General features: G+C 43.6%; 1 protein-coding gene across 1 annotated transcript in view; it reads left to right on the top strand.

Moving 5' to 3' along the window:
* Positions 1-26,840, top strand: part of ANKRD49 (ankyrin repeat domain 49) — a 46,605-nt gene that overhangs the window by 4,628 nt on the left and 15,137 nt on the right. Inside the window, exon 2 of the mRNA XM_069639268.1 lies at positions 4,323-4,622. Within this exon, the coding sequence (XP_069495369.1) occupies positions 4,329-4,622 (294 nt within the window). The 5' untranslated portion in view covers positions 4,323-4,328. The remainder of the gene's footprint in view (positions 1-4,322; positions 4,623-26,840) is intronic.

Raw genomic sequence — 26,840 nt, 5'->3', positions numbered from 1 at the left:
CTTTCTCCCTTGCTGCTTATTTTCTGTAGTCTCGGCTATACTGCTTTCGGTGGCACTGTCGGAGATATATTCCGGAACATAATTCCTGTCATCCTCCAATGCAGTCACCTGCGGTTCCCTTTGAGGTGTATCAACATCTAGAGTTTCACTTATATGGACCTCTACATTCATCAGGCTAATATGCACAGAGGCACCAGTGTCAATCAGACTGCACCCAAGATTGTACCCTGGTGTTATCAAATCTGTTTTATAGCCACAAATAATTTTCAGTGATATTTGCTTTTTCTTATTTAGTAATCTCATATTAACTTGATTAACTTCAGAGAACACGTGGTCAACTTTATCATGAAAAGTACTCCATGATACCGAGTTTAGCTCTGTTTTGTTTTCCATATGTTTTATAATATAAATTTTAGTTAGGCTCTAAATGCCTGTATTCATTGATGCCAGAGTTATTTCATATGCTGGAACAATGGAGTTTTTAAACCCTAAAGAGGGTCTTCGGGTCGATCTGATGTACGACATATCAGAAGATGCAGTATAATTCATCACCTCCTTTGAATGTCTCGGAATAAAAGTCAGAGAATCTGAGAGGTTCGTGCCATTCTGATTGTCAATATTCAATTATGTTTCTGGCACAATAATCTTCTCTCCATGTATTGGATCCAATCTACAGTATACTTTCTTTTGTGTTTCTAGAAATTTGTAGTAAGGCACTTCCATTAATTTCACGTGCCACTTGTTTCGAGGAAATGCCCTCTTCATTGTCTTCTGTTCTATTACTGGTCACACATGAACTAATTATTACTATTGTGTTGTCTGCTCATCGCAAGCAAATTGTTTTGCACAATCATGAGTTTCTTTCGAAAACTCCAGTTGGGCTGCAAAGCATGCTGCACTCTCTCGCTCGTTATGCACAAGACAACAATCTGGTGATAAACGCAGACAAAACACAGATTGTAGTCTGTAAGAATAATAACCATAAAAGTTCCAGATTTAAGTGGACTTTACAGTAGAACAAATTAAAAATTGTTCCTCAATATAAGTACCTAGGAGTGTCACTTATCAACTCTATCAAAGGCAGTACGTATGAGATGGAACTAAAGAGCAAATTGCAAGGGTTGATATCGCAAGCAAAATTACTTGGTTATAAATTTGGTAAATTCTCATGTAAGCATATCATGATATTCTACCAGCAAAAAGTAATACCTACTTTATTATATGGAGTAGAAGCCCTACTTCCAAGGAAGCGGAAGTTTTGGGATTTGTTAGAAGCAAGGTTTTGGAGACAGACTCTAAGGTTACCATCTTGCACACTGCTACCACTGATCCGATTCGAATTGGGTTCTCTATCAATGTACTCTGGAAGATGTCTGCACTATTGAGGAAATGTCTGTTAAATGTAGAAACACCTAATATCCTAGGCATTGTAGCTTACCATCTCTTAAAATCGGAAAATGTCTTTCCAGCCAGTTGTTGCAAATTTATACTGAATGCTTTAGAGGATGATTCGTGTAACTATGGAGATGTTGGTTGACAATCTGGGTCGTGCAAAGATCAACATTTTCCAATATGACTGTGTCTGCAATAAATCTTCTTGTCTTACATGCAAGGTCTTTGATGTATCTCTCTTTGGGCATAAGACATTTAGATCTATGGCAGACTTTTTGATTAAATGCCCTTCTCCTCATATACGTAGCCAATATGAGCGTTAGATTCAATCTTTGGCATACCCGAGAGATACTGTATCGGCAAAAGCAAATAGCCTTGAATCAGAATTATTGTTGATACTGCCTAAATATTCACCAAACCGAGACCTTACAACATCTCATTGTAGATTGTCCAACTCTATTATCAATGCGTCGGAGGCTTTTCAGAAAACTGTTTGTTTGGACTAGTCTGTCGGATCCTAATGACATATGGAAATTGATCTTTTCAAGCCCCAGATTGGGAGTAAAGGTAGCAATAGTACATTTTCTTGAAGCAATACTACCTGAGTGTGAAGGTTAAAAATCGTTCTATTTGTTTAATCATTGTTAAGTGGAAATATTCTGTATTTAGTATCTTAGGGCTCCTGTATATATTCTCTTTTTTTAAAGATATTTGTATGTCTTTTAACTGTCTGTTTCTTTTAGTTGTGAAATATAAGGTGTTATTTATTATTGATATGTATTATATGTTATGTTCTCACTTGATTATATATTTGAAAAGTTGATTTTATCAACTAGCCAAATAAAAAAAGAATCATGAGTTTTTTTCACATCTGGTAATATAATCACTGTCCATGTTATTCCTTCTTTCCTATCTTTACAAAGGTCTACCGTTCCCCTTATTTTAACATTCCCTCTCTCTCACGGTTAGGGGATAACCAACATTTTCATCATATAAAGGAGACAGAAAATACATTCCCCACTCAACACTGATCTTTACATATCGTGTGATGCTGAAAGACCCTCTTTATACCAATAGTCTTGAAAAAATAGACCTAGTACTTATTTGTTTTTTTATAATATCAAAAATAGTTTATTTTAATAGGTTGAATCACAACCCAACTTGTTCTTTTATAAAACTAGCTCTAAAACAGAATGTTCAGTAAAAAGGACCCCACAACACAACATACAGTGGATACATCTACAATACAAATTACTAGTTTCACTCACATCCATTCCTATAACATGACAATACAATACATCAACATATAAAATTTATATAATGATTTAAACATTTCCAATCACTGAGTGTTATTAACTCAGAATAAACAGTCCCGACATGTTTCAGTTCCTCGTGGCGCTAAATGCATGAACCTTCTTCAGGGGGAGAACACTTTTAATTTTTTCTCCACCATGTAATCCAGGGCCCCAACAGTACTCTTCAAACCGTACTCCTCACAAGTAGGATTACTGCAGTGTAGGTGTGCCACAGTGCACCACGAATGAATGGATGTGAGTGAAACTAGTAATTTGTATTGTAGATGTATCCACTGTATGTTGTGTTGTGGGGTCCTTTTTACTGAAAATTCTGTTTTAGAGCTAGTTTTATAAAAGAACAAGTTGGGTTGTGATTCAACCTATTAAAATAAACTATTTTTGATATTATAAAAAAACAAATAAGTACTAGGTCTATTTTTTTCAAGACTATTGGTATAAAGAGGGTCTTTCAGCATCACACGATATGTAAAGATCAGTGTTGAGTGGGGAATGTATTTTCTGTCTCCCTTTATATGATGAAAATTCCTTCTTTCCTCACACCCACCATCATACGGTTTATGTAGATTATGCACTGTTTGACATACTTTACATTTATCATTCGCCACAACTTGTGAGTATAATCTGGGTGCTTCCAAATTGTCATTATCATGAATCTCCATTTGTATGGTAAGGGCAGCTGAAAATTTCGCATTCTCGCTTGCATGGGAAGTTAAACATTGCAGTCGTCATTCTTGCATCACTTTTGCAGCTTTGTGTATTCTAAGCCATGATCTCATCGTCCGTTAAGTGCACCGTCTCTCTGGCTGTTTGAGCCATTGAAAGCTCTCCTTCTAGCTCCTTGTTAGAAAGAGTAGTGCCTTTTGGAAGGCACCACGAGCTTAAGTATGCTTGGTGACCACAGGAGCCAACTGATTTAGAGCATATTACACCCCTTTTGATTCGTGTTTGCTTAGTTTGAGAGGGAAGCGTTGAGGCATTACTTTGTTGTAATATTGAGGAAGGCGAGGGCCTCAAAAGGTTCATCCATTGTTGTTTATATGTTTTCTGTTATATAACGTGTACTTTCATTTTCGGTTTAAGTGGTATTACGATGAATTCTATGTATACATTCCCATATGTTTAATCAAAATACATTTGAATGCAAAAAGCAGCCTTTAATACAATAATTATCAATGCGTGTTGATGGTCTAAAAATCGCGTTCTCTTGCACATTACGTCCTGTTACGAGTGAGCATCTTCAGCTTCAATTTTATGGCACCACCCTTCAAGTGTCGGTGAAAAATGTCTTTCTATTCAACTCTGGTGGAATGCGAATTTCACCACTCCAAAAATAATCTTTATCATCACATGCTAGGCTATACTGGCATGGTAATGGACCACCGCCCATAGCGAACGCCCTGCCCTTCCTTTGCTCGGACCGTTACCAGCCGTTATGGACCGGCTCACAGTCATTAGTGGTGCTTAATCAGTCATAATAATGCAGTATGCTTTTTACCATGCTAAGGGCAGCTGGTGTTTTTAAAATTAAATTGGTGCTCCATGTAGGGATAGTAAGCGAATGCTTTCAAATGATATTGTGTTGAAATAATGCACACTGTTTTTGTATTTCACTAGTCGATCATGGGTGAGTCGCAGCTGGAAGAATCTGCCACGCGAGCTGAGTCGGCATCTTTGGAAGAACTGGAATCCCAGTTTGGGGACTTTCCAGAGGACTTTAACCAGCTTGAACTTTTGGAGACGCACCGTCATCTTATCCCCACAGGCACACACAGTCTCTGGCCAGGAGAGTCTGATGAAGAGGATGACGAAGAGGAGGATCTGGAGGGAAAACCTGAAGAATGGTACCAGGAGCAAGAGCAGAAACTGAGCGGGGATTCCGAAAAGTTGCTCCTGTGGGCAGCTGAAAAAAACCGGGTGAGTGGCGCTATTGGGACTCAAATACTATGGGCCTATTTCACAGAACAGTTTTATAAAGGCCAACCCCCATTGGAAAGTGCTCTGTGAATTAGGCCTTAGGAGTATTAAATACAGTGATTTCTGCGTGACTTAGCCATCTTGCTGATATATGATGTCACTGTAATTGTTCAGCCCGGCATGCATCGTTTAGACTTTCTCTGCACGAGTATTTCATTGCTTTTTTTACTTTTTTCTTTGGCTTCCTCCCCTCCCCTGTCCAATGTGATAATTGTCAGAGACAGCGTGCTTGTCTTGGGAGCAAGACAACACTGTGAAGCTTGGATTTGATACATGGTCCCTTGCTTAGTCTGTCATGTTGTGTTTACGTGAAGTAATCTACTACTTGTGATGAAATTACTGCTGCTCAGCAGAAATACAGGGATGAGTACTGGCTAAACCGCCTACTCAATCCCTTACTTCTAAACCATCGTTGATCACAGTCATAAAGGTGAACAAGGGACAAACCGAAAGGTATACCATCTTCACCTCTTTTGGTAGTGCAGATTGATGACAGGCTATATCTTCAGTAGAGTAAACAGCTGAAGAATGGCACTCTGCGTAGATGAACAGGGGTGTTCAGGCTCAAGATTGACTCAGTGTCACTGTTCAAAGGATATATCTTTAATAAAAAGCTAGAGAGGTGGTGTTTAAAATGGTCCCAAAGGGAGAGCAGGAGAACTGAGCCTCTTTTCACAGTGCTTTGTTGTTGTCTTTGGAGCTCAAGCGTTGAGCCAGGCATTTAGGCATCCAATTGTGAGTATTTTCTTTCGGCGCTGGGCCTGTGTTAAGTCAAAGATCGGCAGTGTTTGGTCCAGTGATGCAGTGCTTTTTCAGCAATGGCTTGCAGGTCAAAGATATTGGGGATGGTAGGCAATGTTGAGTCATCGTCATTGAAAGACTTGGTGGCCTCTGGTGCAGATAAGTGAAGACTGGCTGGTGGGGAGCGGACTGGGCTGTCTTGACACGTCATTGGGGTACTGCTGCAGCTTTTGGGAACCCTAGAAGACTCACCAGGTCTCTGATGTGGAGTTAGCAGAGTGCTGCATCAAGCGAATTTAGCGATGCAGAGTCAGTTGGACGTTCCCATGCAGCAGCTTGGGTGACGTCGAAGTTGCCCAAACCAACGTCAAGACAGTTTGGAGATACAGGTATCGCCTCAGTTCTGCAGTTGCTGGGAGTGCGAATCTGAGGGCACAAGGGCAAGGTTAGTCTTTCTGTTCTACAATCCCGCTCCAGGGAGTTGGCAGTCACCTATGGGGAGGTCCTTTACCTCAATTAAATGGGTCTTGGAGCCAATGCAGACACCAGGCTTAAGGTCCAACAGAAATAACCACTATTGTTCCTGGGAATGGTTGGGGGACAGGGCCTGCCTCTGCCGTGGAAGCTTTCTGTCTTCACTTCCCTGGCACAGGACTCTGGGATAGCCTGCATCTCATCTCCAACAGAGGTTCAGAAGAATTCTTCTTCTTGGAGTCCAGAGATAATCAAAGAATGGGGGGGAAATACCCCTCTCCTTTTTAAAAGACAAAATGCCACAGGGGATTGGTCCAAAGCAAACCTGGTCATAGTCCTGTTGTAACAAGTGCCTGTGCCTTGTGACCTCGCACCCAGAGTACTTTGCCCATAGGAAATGGAGGGGACAGGAACACAGAGGCCCTTAACAGAAACCAAGATGGTGGACCCTCTCTCCAGGCCTATCTTCGCTCTCTGGCTAAACTAACTCCATGCCTGCTGGCTTTAATGTAACTAGAGTGATCATCACATTGGTGTGAGGCTGACTTTGTGTCCGTAATGCCTTTGAAAGATCGTCTCCCAGGAGCCTGCTTGGGGAGATTCCTATTCCCTGGTTGAAGATGTTACCCTGCATGCAGGAGAATCAAAGGGACAGGATTCTGGCTATTGATGCATGTGGCAATAGTGGAGACAGTGCAACCGCACACCAATTCACATCATTCCTGTCAAAACTGGCCTTGCTGACATAGGGGACATTGTGTGATATAAAATTTCTGTATAATTGTGTGCTCTTATCTCATCAGTCACCATGCCACACCTACGCATGGCTTATATTGAAAGATTTACATGGCACCAGACTGACAAAGGCATACAATTATCAGAATTTAGATCAAATGTGCTGATAGTTAAAATTACGCCTCTGCCTGCAAGGACTTTGTGTTCTTGCAGCTGTCCTGGGAGGATAGCTCAGGGGAAACAAGATGGCACGGAGCAACACAGGTTTGATCCCCGGGACCACGCTTAGAAACCGCTGGGTATTAAGCGTGTTATAAATAACCAATTACAAGGGATGCACATGTGACCTTTTCAACCAGCTGTATGCCACTGCCGAACCAGGGCTGCAGTTATCAGGAGAGTGGTTATAGCACTAGAATTGTAGAATGGAGCATTTATGATGGGGTGGGACCTGATTAGCAGAACTCTCTTTCTGAAACCGAATTATCAACCTCATTTTATTTTAATGAGGTAGGCATTTCCCATGTATTTCTATAATGGTACTGCCTGACCATAAGAAAGCAACAGCTGCAAAATGGGGTGAGCACCTGGGCATATAATTTAATTATTTTAATTTTATTTAGTGCGTTAGTTATTAAAGCCTTTCACATTTACAAATTATGAATGCTAAAATCCTACCTATAATATTTATAAATATAAAACCATCAAAATGAGCCAGTACAATCCAACTTAATTATTATTACCTGGGCCTATAATGGCAGAGCCTGGCAACTGCCTATGCCTATCGACTACTTATACACCATCCAAAAATGGTTGGCTTTGCCAATTTTAGTTTTTAACAGTACTTCAGTGCTTCTACGTCAAGTGGCAGAAAGCACACTTGGTTAAGACTGTTTAGAAACAGCACTCGTAGATCTTTACAACACAACGTTTGATGTTACTACTCGATATATTTAGCACCAAAAGATCCCAGGAGGATGTGCTTTGAGCGGGGAGGAGCCACGTTGTGCAGGGAAATGGCCATAGGGATTAGCATGGTAATTGGCAGTCAATACCAAACAGTACCCAAGAGCTGTGTGTACCTGCCCAGATCTCCTCTCCATCTTTTCTGCACTCCAATACAATAGCTTTGGCTTCTAGATTGCCCTTAAGCACCTCCTAATATCCCAAACTAAAAACCCAGCTAATGCATACTATTCTCAGAAACGTTCCGATGGTTGTTTTAGGCTGAGATAAACATACAGCCTTTCTCTAAGAATCTTTGTTCTAAATATGGCTCCTACCCACTGTTTGCATTGTTGTGCAAACTTTTTGCACTCTAAATTTCCTCTTTGTTTCTCAATTTCTTTATCCGGCTTAGTGAGAGGGCTTACAAAGGGGGGCATGCTTGTATATCAATGTGATAAGAAAATTCATGGATGGAAATAAAACTGCTCCATTTTACATCCAGAACTGCTTACAAAAAAGTACATAACTTAATTGGTGTATTAATGTAACTCCTCCTTGGTTGTATTGTCTTGTAAAACAGTCATGTGGTGAATGCTAGCCCTATATGAATCCCAAATGGCAGAATGTGAAGCCTAATCTATAAAATCCCACATCGCATATGTGCTTTGGTATGTTCAACTAGCACTCGCTCTTTTATGAGAGCCGGATTGGAGAACATGGAAAGTCAGCTTGTGCTCGGGTGCAGTTGGTCACACCTTGGTCACATTTGACTGGCATTACCCCAGCCCTACTGGCTTTTTATACCTACCGACCTGTTGGCAGACTTCCAGTAGTTCTTGCAGGGCAGCTTGCCTCTACTTAGAACTATAATTAGAAATATATGTGGTCTAGTGATAATGTTTTGGTGGCCATTGTCCAAGGGGACCAGAGTTCTAATCTCGACCTGCTAGAACCTATTGTGTGATACTCCGCAAATCGCTATACTCCTTGCACCTCGTCTCTCTTGCCTGATGCAATTAAGGCCACTGGAAATTTGTTTCTAGCCAATACACAAAATGGTTAACTTAAATATCAAGAAAGATTTGTCCTACTGGCAATCGAAATAAATGCATCCAGGTTTGCTTGTCCAGCAGCACTTTAAACGGGGGAGAGAGTGCAGGTACAAACTAATCTAGAGTTCAAATGGGCTGCATCTTAGCATCCACATGTTCTAAAACTTGCTCTTTCGCCATGGGCCTGCCGGTGCTCCCTGACCTATTTCTATTCATCTCACTCTGCGTGTCTATAACTGCTTTCGCAATGCTCCATTTGTCTCATTCGCTATTTATGTCCGTTTTCAGTTTTGGCTGTAGTGCCACTTATATGCCTGCACTATTTCATGGGAGAACAGCTAGGGGGGAGATGGCACGAGAGGAAGATGCACAGCTTGCAGGTGTTGAGGCTCGGACTGCCCTATAAGGCTATATGGAAATGCCCGAAACAAAAAAATACTAGTGTGGGCCAGTTTTTTTGGGTCAAAGTGGGCCACTTTTGTGGCCATGTCGGCCTGTTTGATAAGTTACTTCACCATGAAGCTAGTAGTTTGGACCAGTGTTACTGAATAAATATGATTTAAAAGGCACTATTTGCATCACATTTGATCGAAAACGTCCCCCTTGGGTACTACACACAGTCTGTCACAAAAGGATTGAATTGCCATTTGCAACTGTGGGCTACTTTTTCATTGGAGCCTAAGACCATTGTATGCCCCAGTCCAGCCCTGCAGGTGTTTTCTCGTTATTTACCCACCCATTGACTGGGTATTACCCAAATTGTTCGAACATATATGTAACAATTGTTACAATTCGGTCAATTGTGCAAAGGTCAATTGTCATTCGAACAATTCATATACAACCATTGACTGCCCATGGCAATACTAATTCCTGTTGCCATTTCTGCCCAGTACGTGCCCCTCCCCGCCCAAAACACATCCTCTTAGAATCTCTCTTTGAGCTATCTTTTATCAAGCAATAACCTCAAACTTTGGCATGCCAGTTTTATTTCAAAGCAGTCTGCTGAGAGTTAATTGCTTATTTCGAGCTGTAAAATGTGGTACTGCTGTAATAAACATTCTTAACCAAGTGTGCCTTCAGCTACTTTATTTAGATCTGTTCCTTGAACTATTGTACTCTTAAGAGCGAGTTCTTACAGAGCAAACCAGTGTGTATTGTCTATAGGCATTGAATGGGCATACGCCAGGCACTGCTATTATGTGCCCAGGTAATTGCACTATTTTTCAACTGTTGCCATCTTACGGCTAGGTAGTACAATTATGGTAGTGCCTGGTGGTGCAACTATTAACATCAATGCCGAAGCTACTGAACGGTTAAGTTAAACTCTTTTTATTTAAGAGACCCAATGACCCTCTGAAACAATGCAGCAGCAGATGCTAGCCTAAATGGCATCCTTCTATAGCGGTTCATGCCGAAAGGCGTGATAAATGCTGTTACATTTCTGCAATCCTCAATGAGGTTGATTTTGATGGTATTTGTTTCACAAGTCTAATGTAGTGAAGAGATATGCCCCCTGAATGCAATTCAACATTCTGTGCGTATTGGTATACAAAAATGTCCTTGTTTAAGTTTCTTGGATACCCGCAGATCCTTAACTTTCCATTATTTTTGACAGCGACAACAATGGGGCTCACCCATTGGGATGATGATCATTTCATTCTCAAGCCTCTTCAGCTCTTGCTCCACGCTTCCAACTAATGTAAAAGCAATCCATCTTGCCTTGGCATGCAGAACTGGAACTGCTCCAGGCTTTAATATGATTTTATGAGCATAATCTTTTAGTAGTCCTAACTCCTGATGAAACGCGTCATCAGCATGTTTTTCCACACTTCGTTGACTGCTCCTCACCACTAACAGGCTCGTCCTCGCAAGGATCCTTAACGCTGCCTGATCTTTCCAGCCCAGAACATTCACACCTTTGTTTGCTATGACAACTTTTAATTCCACTCAACAGTCCTTACATTGTACTATGCTCTTGATCCAACCTGTGATATGAAACTTTGAACCCTCCTGGATTCTTTGTCAGGTCGGTTTAACTTTGGCTCTCAATCCTTTTTTTTTTTTCCCCATGTCCCAGCTTTTATAATGGTCTAGGGAGAGCAGCTATCCACCATCACTGACGACTTCCAATTCTCGATCACTGTCACATCTGGGGCCTTTTAATTCTCCATTGGCTGGTTCATGTACCGCCACCACGTGGTACTCTTCTGAGTCTGTGTCATCTTGTACCAAGGACACTTTCTTTTTATTTCTACAGACCACAGCAATACGTCCCTTCATCCTGCATATTGTACATGTCTGGTTAATGGCAAGACACTTTTTCCTATTAGAATAATGACTTACTTTACCACACCTGAAGCATCTGTCTTTATCTTTGCTTTCATTTTTTAACATAGCTTTCTTCATTCCTCTTTTGAATTGCTTGCAATCTTGATCTGTTGATTTTTTGATTTCAGGTATTTTTCGTTCGACACAGCTTCATGACCTTCTACTTCCTGACCACACTTACAAGAGGTTGCTCATCGGACTCTTTCTCCGCTTGACTTTTTGTTTGTGCTTGTAGAACCTCAATTTTCTTGTTCTTGATCTCCTTTGAACAAAGACGGGTGTGTTCGACTCTTTTAGCTATGGCCATAGCTGCAGATAGTGAAGGATTGCCTACCATCCACAACCAATCCCGAACCAGGGGGTCCTTGGTGTGGATGATGATTTGATCCTTGATCAGCTCATCTAAGGTGATACCTGCACCAAACTGACACATGTGAGCCAGTTTCTTGAGAGCCAATACAACTCCTCCACTGTTGTATCCTCTCTAAGACCTATGATAGAAATGATACCTGTTGATGGCAACATTAATTTCTGGGATATAATATTTATCTAACTGTCTCAAAGCCTGTTCATGTTCATCAAGATCACCAGACAATGCTGGCAACTCTCTGTACTTGCCTTGACCCACTGGCCCCAACGCATGCAACAATAGTAATTTCCTTTTCTGCGGAGTTAGTTCCACTTGTTCAACAGTCTTCATGGTAATTTGTCCAAAATTCTTTCTATTCTGGCCACAATATAATCTGGCGACCAGGATTTGGCAGAAAACATTCTGGCAGATGTACTGTTTTACCTTGCATGTTGATGTCGGTTTGTGTTGTCTCTCAATTCATTCGGTGCAGATGAAAAGGAGAAAACCAATGAGGGTAAGAAAAAAAAAATGAAAACCTTTTTGTACGAAGTAACCTTCTTGGATAGTGAATATGCAAAGTACCACAAGCAAAGCAGTATCAATGCAGGCCAGTCCTTTCTTTATTTATTATTATTTTATTTTTTGTGTTTTTTTCTTTTATTTTTTTAGTACTGCGACCAAGAAGAGCACCACGAGTAGTGCAGACTTGCCCATTCAAAATGGTGGCACTTTGTATGAGGTTCTAGCGTGCTTTACTATAGCCCCATAGTCAGCTGCTGCCGTTGTGGCTTGCAAGCGCGTGCTCAGAAAATGTCTTTTTGTACAATGCTGGGGCCACGTTTACTTTTGCAATCAACCCTTGCCGCTCTTGGCCTACCTGTAAAAGAAGATCTGATGCCTGCCGATAAAATGGGAATTACCCCGGTGGGAGCTGATGCCAGATGCCGTTTCTCAGCCTGCACACTGCATGGGTCTTTTGTCGGTTGTTGATAGGCTCATCGCAAAGTGTTGCAACTATTAATATTAATGCCAGAGCCACTGAATGGTAAGTTAAACTCCTTTTTTATTTAAGAGATCCAACGACCCTGTGTTACCTCCAACTGCCTCTCTCACACATCACCCACATTCTCACACGCACCATACGTTCCACACCTCAAGCACTCAACTAAACACCCACGCAGACGCACAGGAGACAGACACTGCACCTGGCAATGTCGATCCCACGCTCACACAAATGCCAAATATGTTGGCTTTGTTTTTAGGTAAGGATACTACAACACAAAGGAGCGATTTGGTCCTTGCTTGATACATTTTGACTATAGAGTAAACTCCATCAGCAGACCTTTTGTGGTAACAGTCTTGCATGTGGAAGCACCATATTGTTGTCAGAATATCATTCTACATAACTGTTCAGCGACTGAAACCAAAATAGAACATTCACATTATTTCGAATGGATTGGGTCCTCCAACGTATTCCACATCTTTGACATGTAATGTCCACCATGTGGAATACGTTGGAGGAACATCCAGTCGAAAGTACGTCTATGTACTTGAAATAGCATTTGACTTTGCTCGCTTTTAAGCATGTACACTTTTGATCAGACCAGTGAGTCAAGCCCCACAGAGATTAGGGGATGCGCAGATTGGATCCCGCATTTGTCTTCGCCCCAAGACTACATCTTTTAAAGCGTTTAATATAGTGAATGGTGCTACTTTGAAGAGCATGAAGACAAGGAAACCGAGCTAAATATAGTCCAAAACTAATATTTCCCCATGGGCCTGTGCACGCCTGAACACCACCTTGACAACAAAATGGCAGATCCCAACAGCATAAAGTAGCAACTTGTAGAGTGCACCGCTAGGGATGAACAAAGGTGCACCCCTTTTGATAGTTTGTAATACTAATAAGCCATTTATAAAGCATGTTTATTTATGCACAGGTATTTTATATGTACGGTGCAAGTATCACTACCTAGTAAAAGTTAGTACTCCATTTTATCCACCTGCAAATTAATGAAAGGAGGAATCGACAATCTCAGTAGCCGGCCCTTAACTCATTCATCTATCGTTGAGTTCACTCTGTCTAATAATGTGTGGACTAATCTTGTCAAATATTTGTAGAACAGGAAATAAACACCAGGTACTCGCTTTGTGTGGTAGCAAGGGCTTAGACTAGATGCAACTCACTCGTTTGACGCAACAAGAACAACACTTTCTTTATTTAAACATGCATCACAATGTACTCTGGTAAATGTAGTCCAGCCAATGGCTTGTACATCAACACACTGAGAAAATCTCACTCTCTCACTATAATCTGGCGGTCCCAGCTGCAAAGATTCTGAAAACCCAACAACCGCCAACCCAATTGAAGTTGCACGTCCTGCAAGATAGTCATATATAAAAGATTTCCCGTTCGCACAGAGTATAGAGATGCTGACAATTCCTGAAAAAAGTCAAAGTGCATGACATAAACCCAATAAATGCTTCAAGGCGTCTGATTTTTCCATGCTCATTACAAAATCTATAATTGGCTGAATCTGGCAGTACACAACCATATCTAACCAACATTTCGTTTTTATAAAACAGATTCCATCAAAATCTTAAAAATAGACACCTAATCTGTCTATCAGTATAGATGGAAAGGTATGGAGTCGGAACACCAACATGCTTATGCTCCAGACATAAATGACTCTGAATCATACGCATGAAACCTTTCCATAGTGTTAGTCCAATCAAATTGAAATAGCAGCCGCTTAATCTTTTCAGGATTATCAACTAGATCTTGTTCAGACATATCAACAGTCCTGAGCAATATTGAACAAAAGCTGGAAAATGTGCTTGCAAAATTGTCATTTGAATTGTGAAATTATTTTCAAATCGTAAAATAAGGAATCTTTCAAAGGGTTAAGAATGTTATGATAAAATGATAGAAATTTCCAATGAGCTCTACTGGTAAGAGAATATATATTGAGCTCATATTGTATTGCTTCCATTGGGATATCTGGGAATCATTAAAACTCTCCTCCAAATCAGTCCTTCCAACAATGGTAAAATGTCTAAAATTCACAACAGTTGTACTTGGATTCCATATATGTATGGAACTATTGTTCCTTCATAAAATTTAAGGATTGGAATTATTGAGAATTTTCTGTATTGGGCATCAACTCTGCTGAACTGATTAGATAGGGTAGTTGCCCAACTTTTCATCCAAACTCTGATCTGTCTCTTGTGTGGTTTCGATAGGATCAGAAATCCAAGATAAATAAAACTACCAACCCTCTCCAGTATCTCAGAGCCAATTCGCCATTGAAACTGTTACATTTTCTTCCTCGTTCAATGCATTATCTTAGTTTTGGCTGAATTTATTTTCAAAGAGTTGGAGCAGGCTTAATTATCAAATGCCTCAATCAAACACTGCAGGCCGATTTGTGCACGATCAAAGATTAAAAAGTCATCCACATATGCCATCCATATTGGTTTGAGATTTAGCAGTTTAGGAGCAGCAATGTTACACATCGCCGCAAGTGGTCTTTTATGGGCACGGTCCCGCTTGTGCGGCACTCTACTTGCGAACAGGTCCAAGATGGATGCCCGAGATTCTTCCCATTCTGCTTGTAGCGGTCCAGTTGTTGCACGTTCATTTGACGTACGGCCAACCACTCACATGATCCTTTATTCGGAATTGAAGCGGACAGTGCTTCGCGTCGTTTCTGCCTTTGGCGCTCCGTGAGTTCGCTTCCGAGACCTCCTTCTCACTTCTGCTAGTTAATTCCTCTTGTGCTTTACTGTTCCTTCTAACCCTGTTTTTCATCCCCTATTCAGATTCACCCTGCAGCATTCTCCCGCCTCTTTCTCAGTCTGCCATCTCTGGCAGACCTATTTGATTCCCTTTCCTGCCAGACTTCCATTAGAGTAAGTTCAGTTCTGTGAGGGCTCCCCTTCCTTTCGATTAGGATTCTTACTTGCTGCTTTCCTTCCAGAGTCTCCCGAAGCTTCACAACTCCTCCGATCTCCAGTTCTGAACATTATTCCTCTAACTTCGTTCCTTTGTTGGTGAGAGGATTACTTTCTGTTTCCCATTCTCTTCTTTCTCCTTGATCTCTACTCTAACCTTCTATTTTCTTCCTCTTCCGTGTACCTAGAAGAAGCCTCCCGAGTGACATCCTGGTTCTGCCTTCGGAGACGCTTACTCTTCAAACTTCTTCCCGATCCGTACGAGTGGAACTCGTCCAGGGTTTTCTTCCCTTAGAGGGTTTCCCTGGGAGTCCTGCCCTCTCCCCTGGGTCACTTTACCCTGGGTGGAGAGGCCAGTGGTCTCCCAGGGGAGCCTTCCCAGCTGCATTGGTCCTCCCATTTGGAGCCATCGATCTGTCAAGGTGAGCTGGTTGTAGACATTTGTTGTATAATCTGTGCTACAGCAGCTTTAATTATCTGTATACTACAGAGTGCTAATAGTAAGCGACGCCAAAGATATTGACAGCCGATGTCCCAAATGGAGCAACAAATGCAGCAGCTAATGGCGGCTATGCAGGCCATGTCCTTAGAGATGCAATCCCTAAAACAGGACAATGCGCAACTACGGCATCAAGTAGCTAGAGCCTTTTCTGACATTTCCCCCCCCCCCCATCGTCATTACATTCTGTTATGTACGATGGTGATCCTTACAATTTAAAAGAATTCCTCGACAGCTGCACTATCCAATTCACTTTCAAATCTCGCCTTTTCCCTACCGATAAAGATAAAGTGGGCTATGTTATTTCACATCTTTCTGGGCCTGCTTTAGCATGGGCTACCCCGTTAGTTACCTCCAACAACGTAATCCTTGACTCCTACTCTGCCTTCACCAATAGCCTCAAAACCATGTTCGGTAGGAAGGAAATTTCGGTTGCCACGCAAGAACGGCTGCTCGATCTAAAACAAGGAAGCAGAGAATTACTTTGGTACATTACTCAATTCAAACAACTGTCCTCTGAACTGGGCTGGTCAGATGAAGGCCTTCTCAAGCTTTTTCGGAGAGGCCTAACGGATGAACTCAAGCATGAGGTCTCTAAGGTCCCTCGCCCTGATAATTTAGCAGATATGATCACTTTAATCCTGCAAATTGATTACCGTATGCATGAACGGACATACGAGAGAAAAAAGAGCAAAGGAACACGACCTCAGTTAGAGTTTACCCCTATAACCAAAAAGGATCTGACTCAGACCGAAGAACCCATGCAAATCAGGACCGTTCGAGGACCGATTTTGGCTACTGAAAAGGAGAGGAGAAGGACTTTAAAGCTGTGCATGTACTGCGGATCATCCTCTCATGTTTTGAAAGATTGCCACTTGGTTCCTCCACGCCGCTCTCCGAACCCGAAGTCGGGAAACTTCAAAGCCTCACCGTTAGGGGAAGACCGGTAAGTGTACAGAAGTATTCTTCCCCATGTCAGACAAGTATGTCTCTTGATAATTCTCCAACACACCAGTCCATGGTGGTAGTCTCTTTGTTATATTATCAGAAAACATCATACCAGGAATCCCTGCTTTGATTGACTGCGGAGCGGCTGGAAATTTTGTGGATGTGGATTGGGCAAAGAAACACGGAATCGCTCAGGTGCCAAAAACGATTGTCACTCCCATTCAGGGAGTGGATGGTAGTCCTCTAAGTTCTGGTCCCAAGAACAGACCATTCCGCTCACTTGCATGCTGGCAAGTCATATGGAAACCCTAGTCTTTGATGTCATTAGGACGGCCCATTACCCTATCATTCTAGGGCTCTCCTGGTTGAGACTCCACAACCCGTTCATAAATTGCTCAGCTGGAACCCTTTTTCTAGGGTCGGAGTATTGTGTCCATCATTGTCTTTCTCAAGAGTCCGTGGGGATCCGCATACCTTTCGAAGAGACACTCAAATCCACTGTATCCTCCATAAGCCAACTCGAGATTCCTGACTGTCACATGCTATACCGATCGGATTTGAAAACCCCGAATTTCCTATTCTGCCTCCTCATAGAAGGGATGATTGTCACATTGATTTACTTCCTGATCAACCCATCCCTTTTGGTCGTATGTACGTTCTTTCTCAACGTGAAAAGTTAGTACTGAAAGACTATCTACAAACCCATTTACGGAATGGTCTAATTACTGAATCTGTGTCACCAGCGGGAGCATCATTATTCTTTATTCCCAAGAAGGACTCGGATGAGCTCCGTCCATGTATTGATTACAAAGGACTCAACAAAATAACCACAGCCGACAAGTATCCCATGCCGCATTACGGACATCATGGAAGCAGTTCGAGGGGCTTCTTGGTATACAAAGTTGGATCTTCGTGGTGCGTACCATCTCATACGTATCGCGCCCGGAGATGAATGGAAGACCGCCTTTCGTACTCCTTTTGGTCATTTTGAATACAATGTCATGCCATTTGGCTTGGTAAATGCTCCAGCGATCTTCCAGAGGTTCATGGACCATCTATTTGCTGACATACTGTTCCGGTTTGTTATCATCTATCTTGATGATATCTTTGTTTATTCCAACAACCAGGAATATCACATTTATAATGTGAATACTGTACTAGAACGCTTGAAATCAAACCGTCTTTACTGTAAAGCCTCCAAGTGTGAATTTCACCAGAAACAAGTAACCCATCTAGGGTTTGTGTTATCCTCCCAGGGAATTTCCATGGATCCAAAAAAGGTTTCAGCTGTAGTCGACTGGCCCGTTCCTGCTGGGATAAAAGACATCCAGAGGTTTTTAGGATTCGCTAATTTCTATCGGAAATGTGTTCCTTGCTTCTCTGAAATCATACTTTCCTTGACTCGACTTCTCAAGAAAGGTGTCCCATTTTCCTGGAATGAATCGGCTCAGAAGGCATTTGACAGGTTGAAGAAAATGTTTACTTCCGAAACCGTTTTGATCACCCCTGACCAATCCAAACAATTCATTGTGGAAACGGATGCCTCTCAGAATGCTTTGGGAGCCGTTCTATTACAGCTATCAGAACAGGGGGATGAAAGACCTGTAGCATACTTATCCAAGACTTTCAATTCTGCCGAGTTAAACTATTCTGTTCTCGAGAAGGAACTGATGGCTATCAAATGCGCCTTCGAGGAATGGAGACATTTACTTTTGGGATCTCCTTTTCCAGTTAGGGTGCGCACGGATCACCAAAACCTCAAAGTCCTTCAGAACGCTTATACCACAAATACACAAATAATAGGCAGGCCCGATGGGCTTATTTCTTTTTGCCCTTTCGGATTGAGTTTATTTACTGGCCTGGCAAACACAATTTGAGAGCGGATGCCTTATCCCGTAAAGATTCTCCAACTTCCTCTTTCTGCTCTGAAAAGATGTTTTCCAATGCTCGATTCGTTGCAGTTTTGACCGATTTTCCTTCAAGAAGTACGAACAGCCACCAACCTTAACAGAGCGTTTTGTGAAGGACTTGCAACTACCCATCATTTAACCAAGGAAACCGAATATTATTTTCATGGTGCTCAAGTACTGATTCCCATCCCTTCCTTACAACTGGAGGTGTTAAAGATCTGCCATGACTCATGAGCTGCAGGACATCGGGGCGTCCTCTCCACCTTGGAACTCATACAACGACATTTCTGGTGGCCATCCATAAGATCTGACGTCCGGGACTACGTTGCAGCCTGCAAAATATGTGCTCATGCCAAGATTCCTCGATCACCACCGTTGGGATTATTAGCAAGAATGCCCATTCCAGACAGGCCTTGGCAAATCATTTCAACCGATTTTATATCGATTACTTCACCAAGTTGGCACACTTTACTCCTTTACGAAAACTACCCAGTGCACCTTTCATGGCGAAGGTCTTCCTCTCTGATATCTTTTCTCGCCATGGTTTGCCAGATACCATAGTATCGGATAGAGGACCCCAGTACACCTCTCTCTTTTGGCAAAATGTTTGTCGCATTCTGGGCATCAAACGTGCCCTCTCTTCCGGATACCATCCTCAAACTAACGGTCAAACCGAGCGGTTAAATCAAACCCTCGAAGGATACCTACGATGCTTTATTTCAGCAGCACAGGATAACTGGGTAGAACTGCTTCCGTTTGCAGAATTTGCATACAATAATGCCAAGCATTCGGCACTCCAGACCAGCCCTTTTTTTTTTGTTGCTATGGCTATCATCCGTCCTTTGCTCCGAATGTGTCACCTTCTGATTCTGGCTGCCCGGGTGTTGATTCACTAATTGCTGACATCCACGAAGGACAGAAACTGGCTAAGCAGTCTTTACAGAAGGCTCAGGATCGAGCAAAAAGGAGTGCTGATCTGCACCGTCGTGACATTATGGAACTTACCGTCGGTGATTTGGTTTGGTTGGCTTCCAGATTCCTTCCTCGTCATTTGGTTCCATCTAAACTGTCTCCCAAGTACTTTGGACCATTTCAAGTTCTATCAAAGATAGGTTCGGCTGCTGTCAATTTTTCTTTACCGGCTTCCTGGTCTCGGATCCACCCGGTTTTCCACCTGTCTCAGATCAAACCGGTGGTGCGGGATTGCTTTCACCGAAATGGGGGTTCTCTACCGCCTCCGGTGCTCACGGACAGTGGTCCCGATTTTGAAGTGGCGGCTATCTGTGACTCACGCTTCCGACGTGGTCGGTTGCATTTTCTGATCGACTGGAAGGGTTATTCGCCTGCGGAAAGAACTTGGGAGCCGGCTTCTGGGGTTCATGCACCTCGTCTGGTGCGGCGTTTCTTTTTACTTCATCCGGGTAAACCCGGGGCGCCCTCCCGGAGGAGGGGGCATACTGTTACACATCGCCGCAAGTGGTCTTTATGGGCACGGTCCCGCTTGTGCGACACTCTACTTACGAACAGTTCCAAGATGGATGCCCGTGATTCTCCCCATTCTGCGTGTAGCGGTCCAGCTGTTTCACGTTCATTTGACGTACGGCCAACTGCTCGCGTGATCCTTTATCCGGAATCGAAGCGGACAATGCTTCGCGTCGCTTCTGCCTTTGGCGCTCCGCGAGTTCACCTCTGAGACCTCCTTCTCACTTCTGCTAGTTAATTCCTCTTGTGCTTACCGTTCCTTCTAACCCTGTTTTTCATCCCCTATTCAGATTCACCCTGCGGCATTCTCCCGCCTCCTTTCTCAGTCTGCCATCTTTGGCAGACCTATTTGATTCCTGTTCCTGCCAGAGTTCCATTAGAGTAAGTTCAGTTTCGTGAGGGCTCCCCTTCCTTTCGATTAGGATTCTTACTTGCTGCTTTCCTTCCAGAGTCTCCCGAAGCTTCACAACTCCTCAGATCTCCAGTTCTGAACATTATTCCTCTAACTTCGTTCCTTCGTTGGTGAGAGGATTACTTTGTGTTTCCCATTCTCTTCTTTCTCCTTGATCTCTACTCTAACCTTCTTCTATTTTCTTCCTCTTCCGTGTGCCTAGAAGAAGCCTCCCGAGTGACATCCTGGTTCTGCCTTCGGAGACGCTTACTCTTCAAACTTCTTCCCGATCCGTACGAGTGGAACTCGTCCAGGGTTTTCTTCCCTTAGAGGGTTTCCCTAGGAGTCCTGCCCACTCCCCTGGGTCACTTTACCCTGGGTGGAGAGGCCAGGGCTCTCGCAGGGGAGCCTTCCCAGCTGCATTGGTCCTCCCATTTGGAGCCATCGATCTGTCAAGGTGAGCTGGTTGTAGACATTTGTTGTATAATCTGTGCTACAGCAGCTTTAATTATCTGTATACTACAGAGTGCTAATAAGCAAAGGAATCCGGTTCTAAATGATCGCCTATATCCGACATGTATAAATTAAAACGACAGGGTGCCAATATTCAACCCTACCTGACACCTGTAAAGGTAGAGATTTTACGGGAGAGGGCCCCATCGTGTTTCAACCTAACTTGGATATTAGAATGGTCATGAGACCAACGATCAAGCGTAAAAGGCCAGAAGGAATTCCCAAAGTTTTTCAACTTGGTCCACAATAGACCCCTATCAACTGCATCAAATGCCGCCAATAGGTCGATTGTCGCCAAAAAGACAATCATACTTTTAAGACTGCTAGATTTTGCACACCTTTTTAAGTTACAGCCATTTATTTATGTTCCCAGATGTCTCCTGAAACCGGTCTGCCATTTTTTGATGCCTTCCTGTTTTCTTTTTTCCCAGCTTTCAAGATGCCCCAACAGTAGCGTTGCAAACACCTTGCTGTCTGCATCCAGTATGGCTATAGGCCGGTAGTTAGTAGGTTCTGAATGAGAACCCTGCTTATAAATCGGTACAATATATGCAGTAGAGGAAAGATGGAGGTATCCACTACTTGCTTAAAAAGAATAGATAATATAATGGCCCGAACAGCTGGATTAACTTTACAATAGATATATATTTTTGAAAAACTTTATTTAGTGCAGTGAAAGACATACATCCCCAGAAACACATATGCAGTACAGTTTATTTCCACCAAACTTGAGTATAATGATAGACATACAGACAAGCAGTGTTAGGTCGGTCTGGAAAATATCAAGCTTTCTATTACATAGCGATTACAGGTTTGCTCTCAGTTTCTGCAAATATTCTCGAAATAGTTTCCAAATGTCCTTTGGCCTGCAGCTGGGAGTCGCACCAGGGACATGTATTCCTACTCCCTCTTGTTGGCATACATTAATTCTTTAAGCCACATTTTAATGTCCGGGGCAACCTTCAATTTCCAATGGGTCAGTATGCATTCATTGGCAATCGTACATCCTAAGTTAAACAAATGCCATATTTTCACAGACACCTTGCCAATGTCACCAAACAGGTATTTGAGGGGTGACAGTGTGTGGGGAATCTCGGTGAACTCATTAAGGCTGTTGGCAACCATTTTCCAGAACTGTGCCACCCAAGGGCAATCACAAGACATATGATAAGAGTTGGCCACGGCCGCGTAACACTTGTTGCACCTGGCGGTAGCCGCGGGTCTGCACCTGGCGATTTGTGCAGGGGTATAATGTAGGCAGTTTAGTTTCTTGTATTGTATAAGCCTATATCTGGCGTTAAGTGATACCTCCTTGGTTAGTCAGCACCAGCAGAGCCATTGAGCATCTATTGGCCTGTTGAGATCCGATTCCCACCTTGTCCTGGCATTTGGTGGCGATATCAGAGTAGCTTGACACGCTCTGTATAGCCTGGACACCAACCCTCTGGGGTTCCCACCAGCAACCACAGTCCTCAAGGTTTCACATTCACTGGGCCCAACTGGGAACGACGACCAGCAGCTTCTGGACGCCGCTCGCATTCTGTAGTATTGCAGTGATTTAATTGGATTATTACCCAGTTTGTCGATAAAGTCTGCATGTAACACAAAGGAGGCATCTGGAAAAAGGTCATGTAGAGTCATTGTACCATCAGGGTCCCACCCCCTTCTGAATGTCCCTATCCTGTGTAGGGGCGAGCTGGGGTAGTTCCATAGTGGAAGCGCACTGCGGTAGGGGGGGGGAGCGCCTAGTCTCTTGAATATTCGAGCCCATGCATTCACAGTTGTGTGGATCGGGTCAAATGTGCATGTATCTGAATGTTGGTTAGCGAGAATGCCATTGCTTAAGCTTGAAGGGAAGGTGCTGTACTTCTCAAGGGTGGTGTGTATTGGCCGCTCTTGAGAAGGATACCAGTAACCAGCGAATTGTGCCGGCAGCACCTCGTAGTATAATTCAAAGTCTAGGTCTTGTAGGCCCCCCCCCTGTTCAAACGGCCTGGTCATATCCTCCCATCTCATCCGCGGGGTTCCAGTGCCCCAAATAAAACCAATGGCCAGGGATCTCAACGTACCGAAGAACGAGTGGCCAGGCCAGACCAGAATGTTAGTGAAGTAATACAATAACTTGGGGACCACAATAGTTTTTTAATAGCGAAAGTCTACCATATAAGGATAGGAAGTCTGTCCAGAAGCCCAATTTGTCTGCTAGTGCCTGTAAATATTTCTCATGATTTACAGCCAGTAGGGAGGGGTGCTCATGGGAGACCACAATGCCTAGATATTTAAATTCAACCGGGACCCAACTGAACCCATACAGGTCTGCCGGAGCAATGAATATGTCTGTCAGCGGGAACAGCTCAGATTTGGATTCGGTAATGCCATAACCTGCGTGGAAAACCTCTGTACCTCCTCAAGAAGCGCGCCAGATTCACTGCTGGGTTTCGTATATACAGTAACGTGTCTTCGGCATAGAAAGAGCTAATATGTGGCGGACCAGCTATGTACAGTCTGCAGGGTGGACCAACTGCAACATGTATGTGAGGAGACCGGTGGAAAATAATTTGGCAAACATTTTTGTGTCCAAATTGATGAGGGAGAGTGGCCTATAGGAACCCATTTCTGCAGCAGGTCTTTTTGGTTTAGCAGTACCGTAATTACTGCTTCAGAGAGCGAGGGGGGGGGGCAACTGACAAAGATGGAGCGACTCCTCCCATAGTCTCATCAGGTTGGGAACAAGGGTGCCACGGAACTCCTTGTAGAATTCGATCCTCAGGCCATCTGGGCCTGGTGCCTTACGAGATGGAAATGATGAGATGGCATCAGTGATCTCCTCAGGAGTCAGTGGCAGGTTCAGTGTTAGCTGTGCCTCTAATGGCAGCACAGAGAGTTGTATTTCGTCCAAATAGTTCTCCAGCTGTTCGGCAGAGCAGCAATCGGATTTTGAGTATAAAGATTTGTAAAACCTATGCAATTCCCCATTTATTACACCAGTGGACACAAGTATAGTTCCAGAAGATCCCCTAAGCCCTGTGATATGCTGCACTCCCTTCTCGGTTCTTATCGCATTTGCAAGAAGTCGGCATGGTCTATCTGCCTCGCCGTATCGTCGCGCTTGGAGGGGGAAATGCAACAATCGGACCTCAAAATCTGCAAGTTCCCTGATTTTAAAGAGGTTGCCCTTGATGAGACCCAGTAGAGCCCAGATCTTCCATGCTGCCATACTTGTTTTCAAGCTTTCTAAGGTCGGATTCCACCCTGTTCAGCTCCTGTCTAGTATCCTTCAGAGCAGCAGAGGAACTATCACCTCCCCTCTAAACTAGGCTTTGAAAGCTTCCCAGACTGTGTAGTGGAGCTGCACAGTACCTCATTTCAATGAAAGATATCGGCTATCCCATTGTGTAGCGTCTATAAAAAATACCAGGTCTGATAGGCATACTGGAGGCATGCGCCATGGGGGGTGTGGGGCGAGCCAATCCCATTGTATCGACACGGATATGGGGGAGTGGTCCGAAATTGTTCGGGGGAAGGATCTTGCACTCTTTTACCCGTGACATCAGACTGGTCGAAATCAGCCACTAATCGATCCTGGAATGGGTGTCGTGGACAGAGGAGTAGGATGTGTATTCCTATACCCCAGGGTTGCGGTCTCTGCATACATCCACTTTATCTAAATGTTGCATTATATTCAAAGCAGTGTGTCCTGCATTTGTTAATTTGTGTTGAGTGGGCCTAGACCGAACAACTACGCAATCTAGGATTAGGTTGAAGTCGCCACCCCAAATAATACGCTCTCAGGCTTCTCCTAGTAGGATATCCAACATTTGTGCATAAAACTCAGGGTCATCAACGTTAGGACTGAATGTGTTAACCAAGGATGTGGCCACTCCAGCCAAATCGCCCAAAAGAATAACATGTCTCCCTTGTGGGTCAGTGCAGCGTCTGGTTCTTGGAAAGGGATGGAGCTTTGTATCAGTGTCATTACTCCTCAGAATTACGATGAGTAGTTTGTATATCCCTGTTGTGGCCCCCAGGCAGCATAGAACACTTTGTTGAGTACCCCTTGGGCATGCGTCTCCTGTAGCATCACCACCCTTGTGGCCAGACGGTTAATGTATGCCACCACCTTGCACAATTTGATATGGTGATTTAGGCCACAGATAGTCTAGGACAGAAATGCAATACTTCCATACTTTACTTGGGTATGCAGTAATAAAATCACAGCAAAAAAGTAGTCTGTACAAAAAATTGCAGAAAAAATGCTGTATTTTGACCTGGTAAAGGTGTACCCAATTATACCATTTAAGGGGTGCTGGGTTGTCCCCTGCAGCCCTTAAATGGTATAATGAGTCCTGGGGTGGCAGGGGGTGTCCCCCGCATCCATTACATGGATTGTGGCTGCAAAACCACAGCCTTTTTGCCGCAATGTTTGTGTAAACAGCAATTTTTGCCACGATTTTAACACATGGAACCCTTTACTTGTGTCATCCATCCCAAACTTGACCCTTCCCCACCCACATCATCACCCCCCAACTTGACGATGGAACCTATAAAACTCCAAACATACTTTGACACCCACTAGGGGGCAGCATGAGCAGGGAGCAGTACTTTGTCGATGGCCGCACTGTTGTGGCCCGCCTGTATTTGTGACATTGTTTTGTACCCATATTTAATAGAGGGGTCGGCACAGCACATTGTGCAATAATCCATCATTATCCATGTTATGCGGCTCGTAGTTTTGCAGTGGGGAGCCGCCCTCACCACCCCAATCCCACCTTGGTAGCGGTATAGGAATGGTGGATTCGATGTAGGCTATTGCTTCCAATGGGTTCTCGAAGAAATGCGCACGCCCACCACGTTGGATGCGCAATTTTACTGGATATAGTAGAGCATATAGAACCTGCCTCATGCGCATCAGCTTTTTGACAGTCGTACCATTTATGTTTTGCCTGAACGCTGGCGGATAATTCAGGATATATATGGATGTCCGAGGATTCATATCGCAAAGTTCATTTTTCTCTGGCCTGGCCATACGCAAAATGAGGTCCCTGTCTCGATAGTTGAGAAGTTTGGCAAGGGTGGTTCGGGGGTGGTGCCCCTGGCTTTGGGACGGGAGCGAGGACACTATTCGCCCTCTACACCAGGAAATGCTGGGAGAATTTAGATGAGTCGAATATCGATTTCAATACGTTTTCAACTAAGTGTTCCATCGGGCCCTTACAGGCCGCTTCTGGAATAACGATGGTGCAGATGTTATTGCGTCGGGAGCGTGATTCCAAGTCTTCACATTTATTACGGATCTTGCTGAATTCCTGTTGCAAATGCGCTATATCTGAGTCGTGTTTATTAACTTTGGCCTCTGTTTCTCCAATCCTTGTCTCCGCCGCTGTAATACGAGCGCCCTCCTTTTGTAGATTGGCCTTCAGGGAGCGAATGGTTGACACAATATTGTCTAGTTTCATGTTCACTGCCATGAAGCCGTTTTGCATGGCCGCAAGGAGGTGGTCTTACTTTTGCACTGGTGGAGTTAAAGGCGGATGGCTGTTCATCATTGCATGGTAGTTCAGCAGGATCCAGGGTCTTAGCAGGGGTGTTAGTGTATGAATCTATTGAGCCTTTGTTATTGGCTCTGGAACCCTTCCTCCTGTTGCCTCGTCCTGGGTACGAGGATAATACGTGATCTGAGAAGGAATGTTAATAGGTGGATCCTTGCTCAGAGTGGAGCGGTGTGCCAGTTATCTGCCAGCAAAAGGTCAATCTATCTGCCACCTGGGTGCCGCAGCAGCGAGGGAAGGGCCCCCTCAGCACGGACCTCTTCAAGCCACAGCTCAAACCTC

This window comes from Ambystoma mexicanum, chromosome 7q (genome assembly GCF_040938575.1).
Source record: "Ambystoma mexicanum isolate Mex_15411 chromosome 7q, UKY_AmexF1_1, whole genome shotgun sequence".
NCBI classification, from domain to species: Eukaryota; Metazoa; Chordata; class Amphibia; order Caudata; family Ambystomatidae; genus Ambystoma; species Ambystoma mexicanum.
The sequence above is the reverse complement of the archived record's forward strand: the minus strand, read 5'-3'. Positions and strand labels throughout refer to the sequence as shown.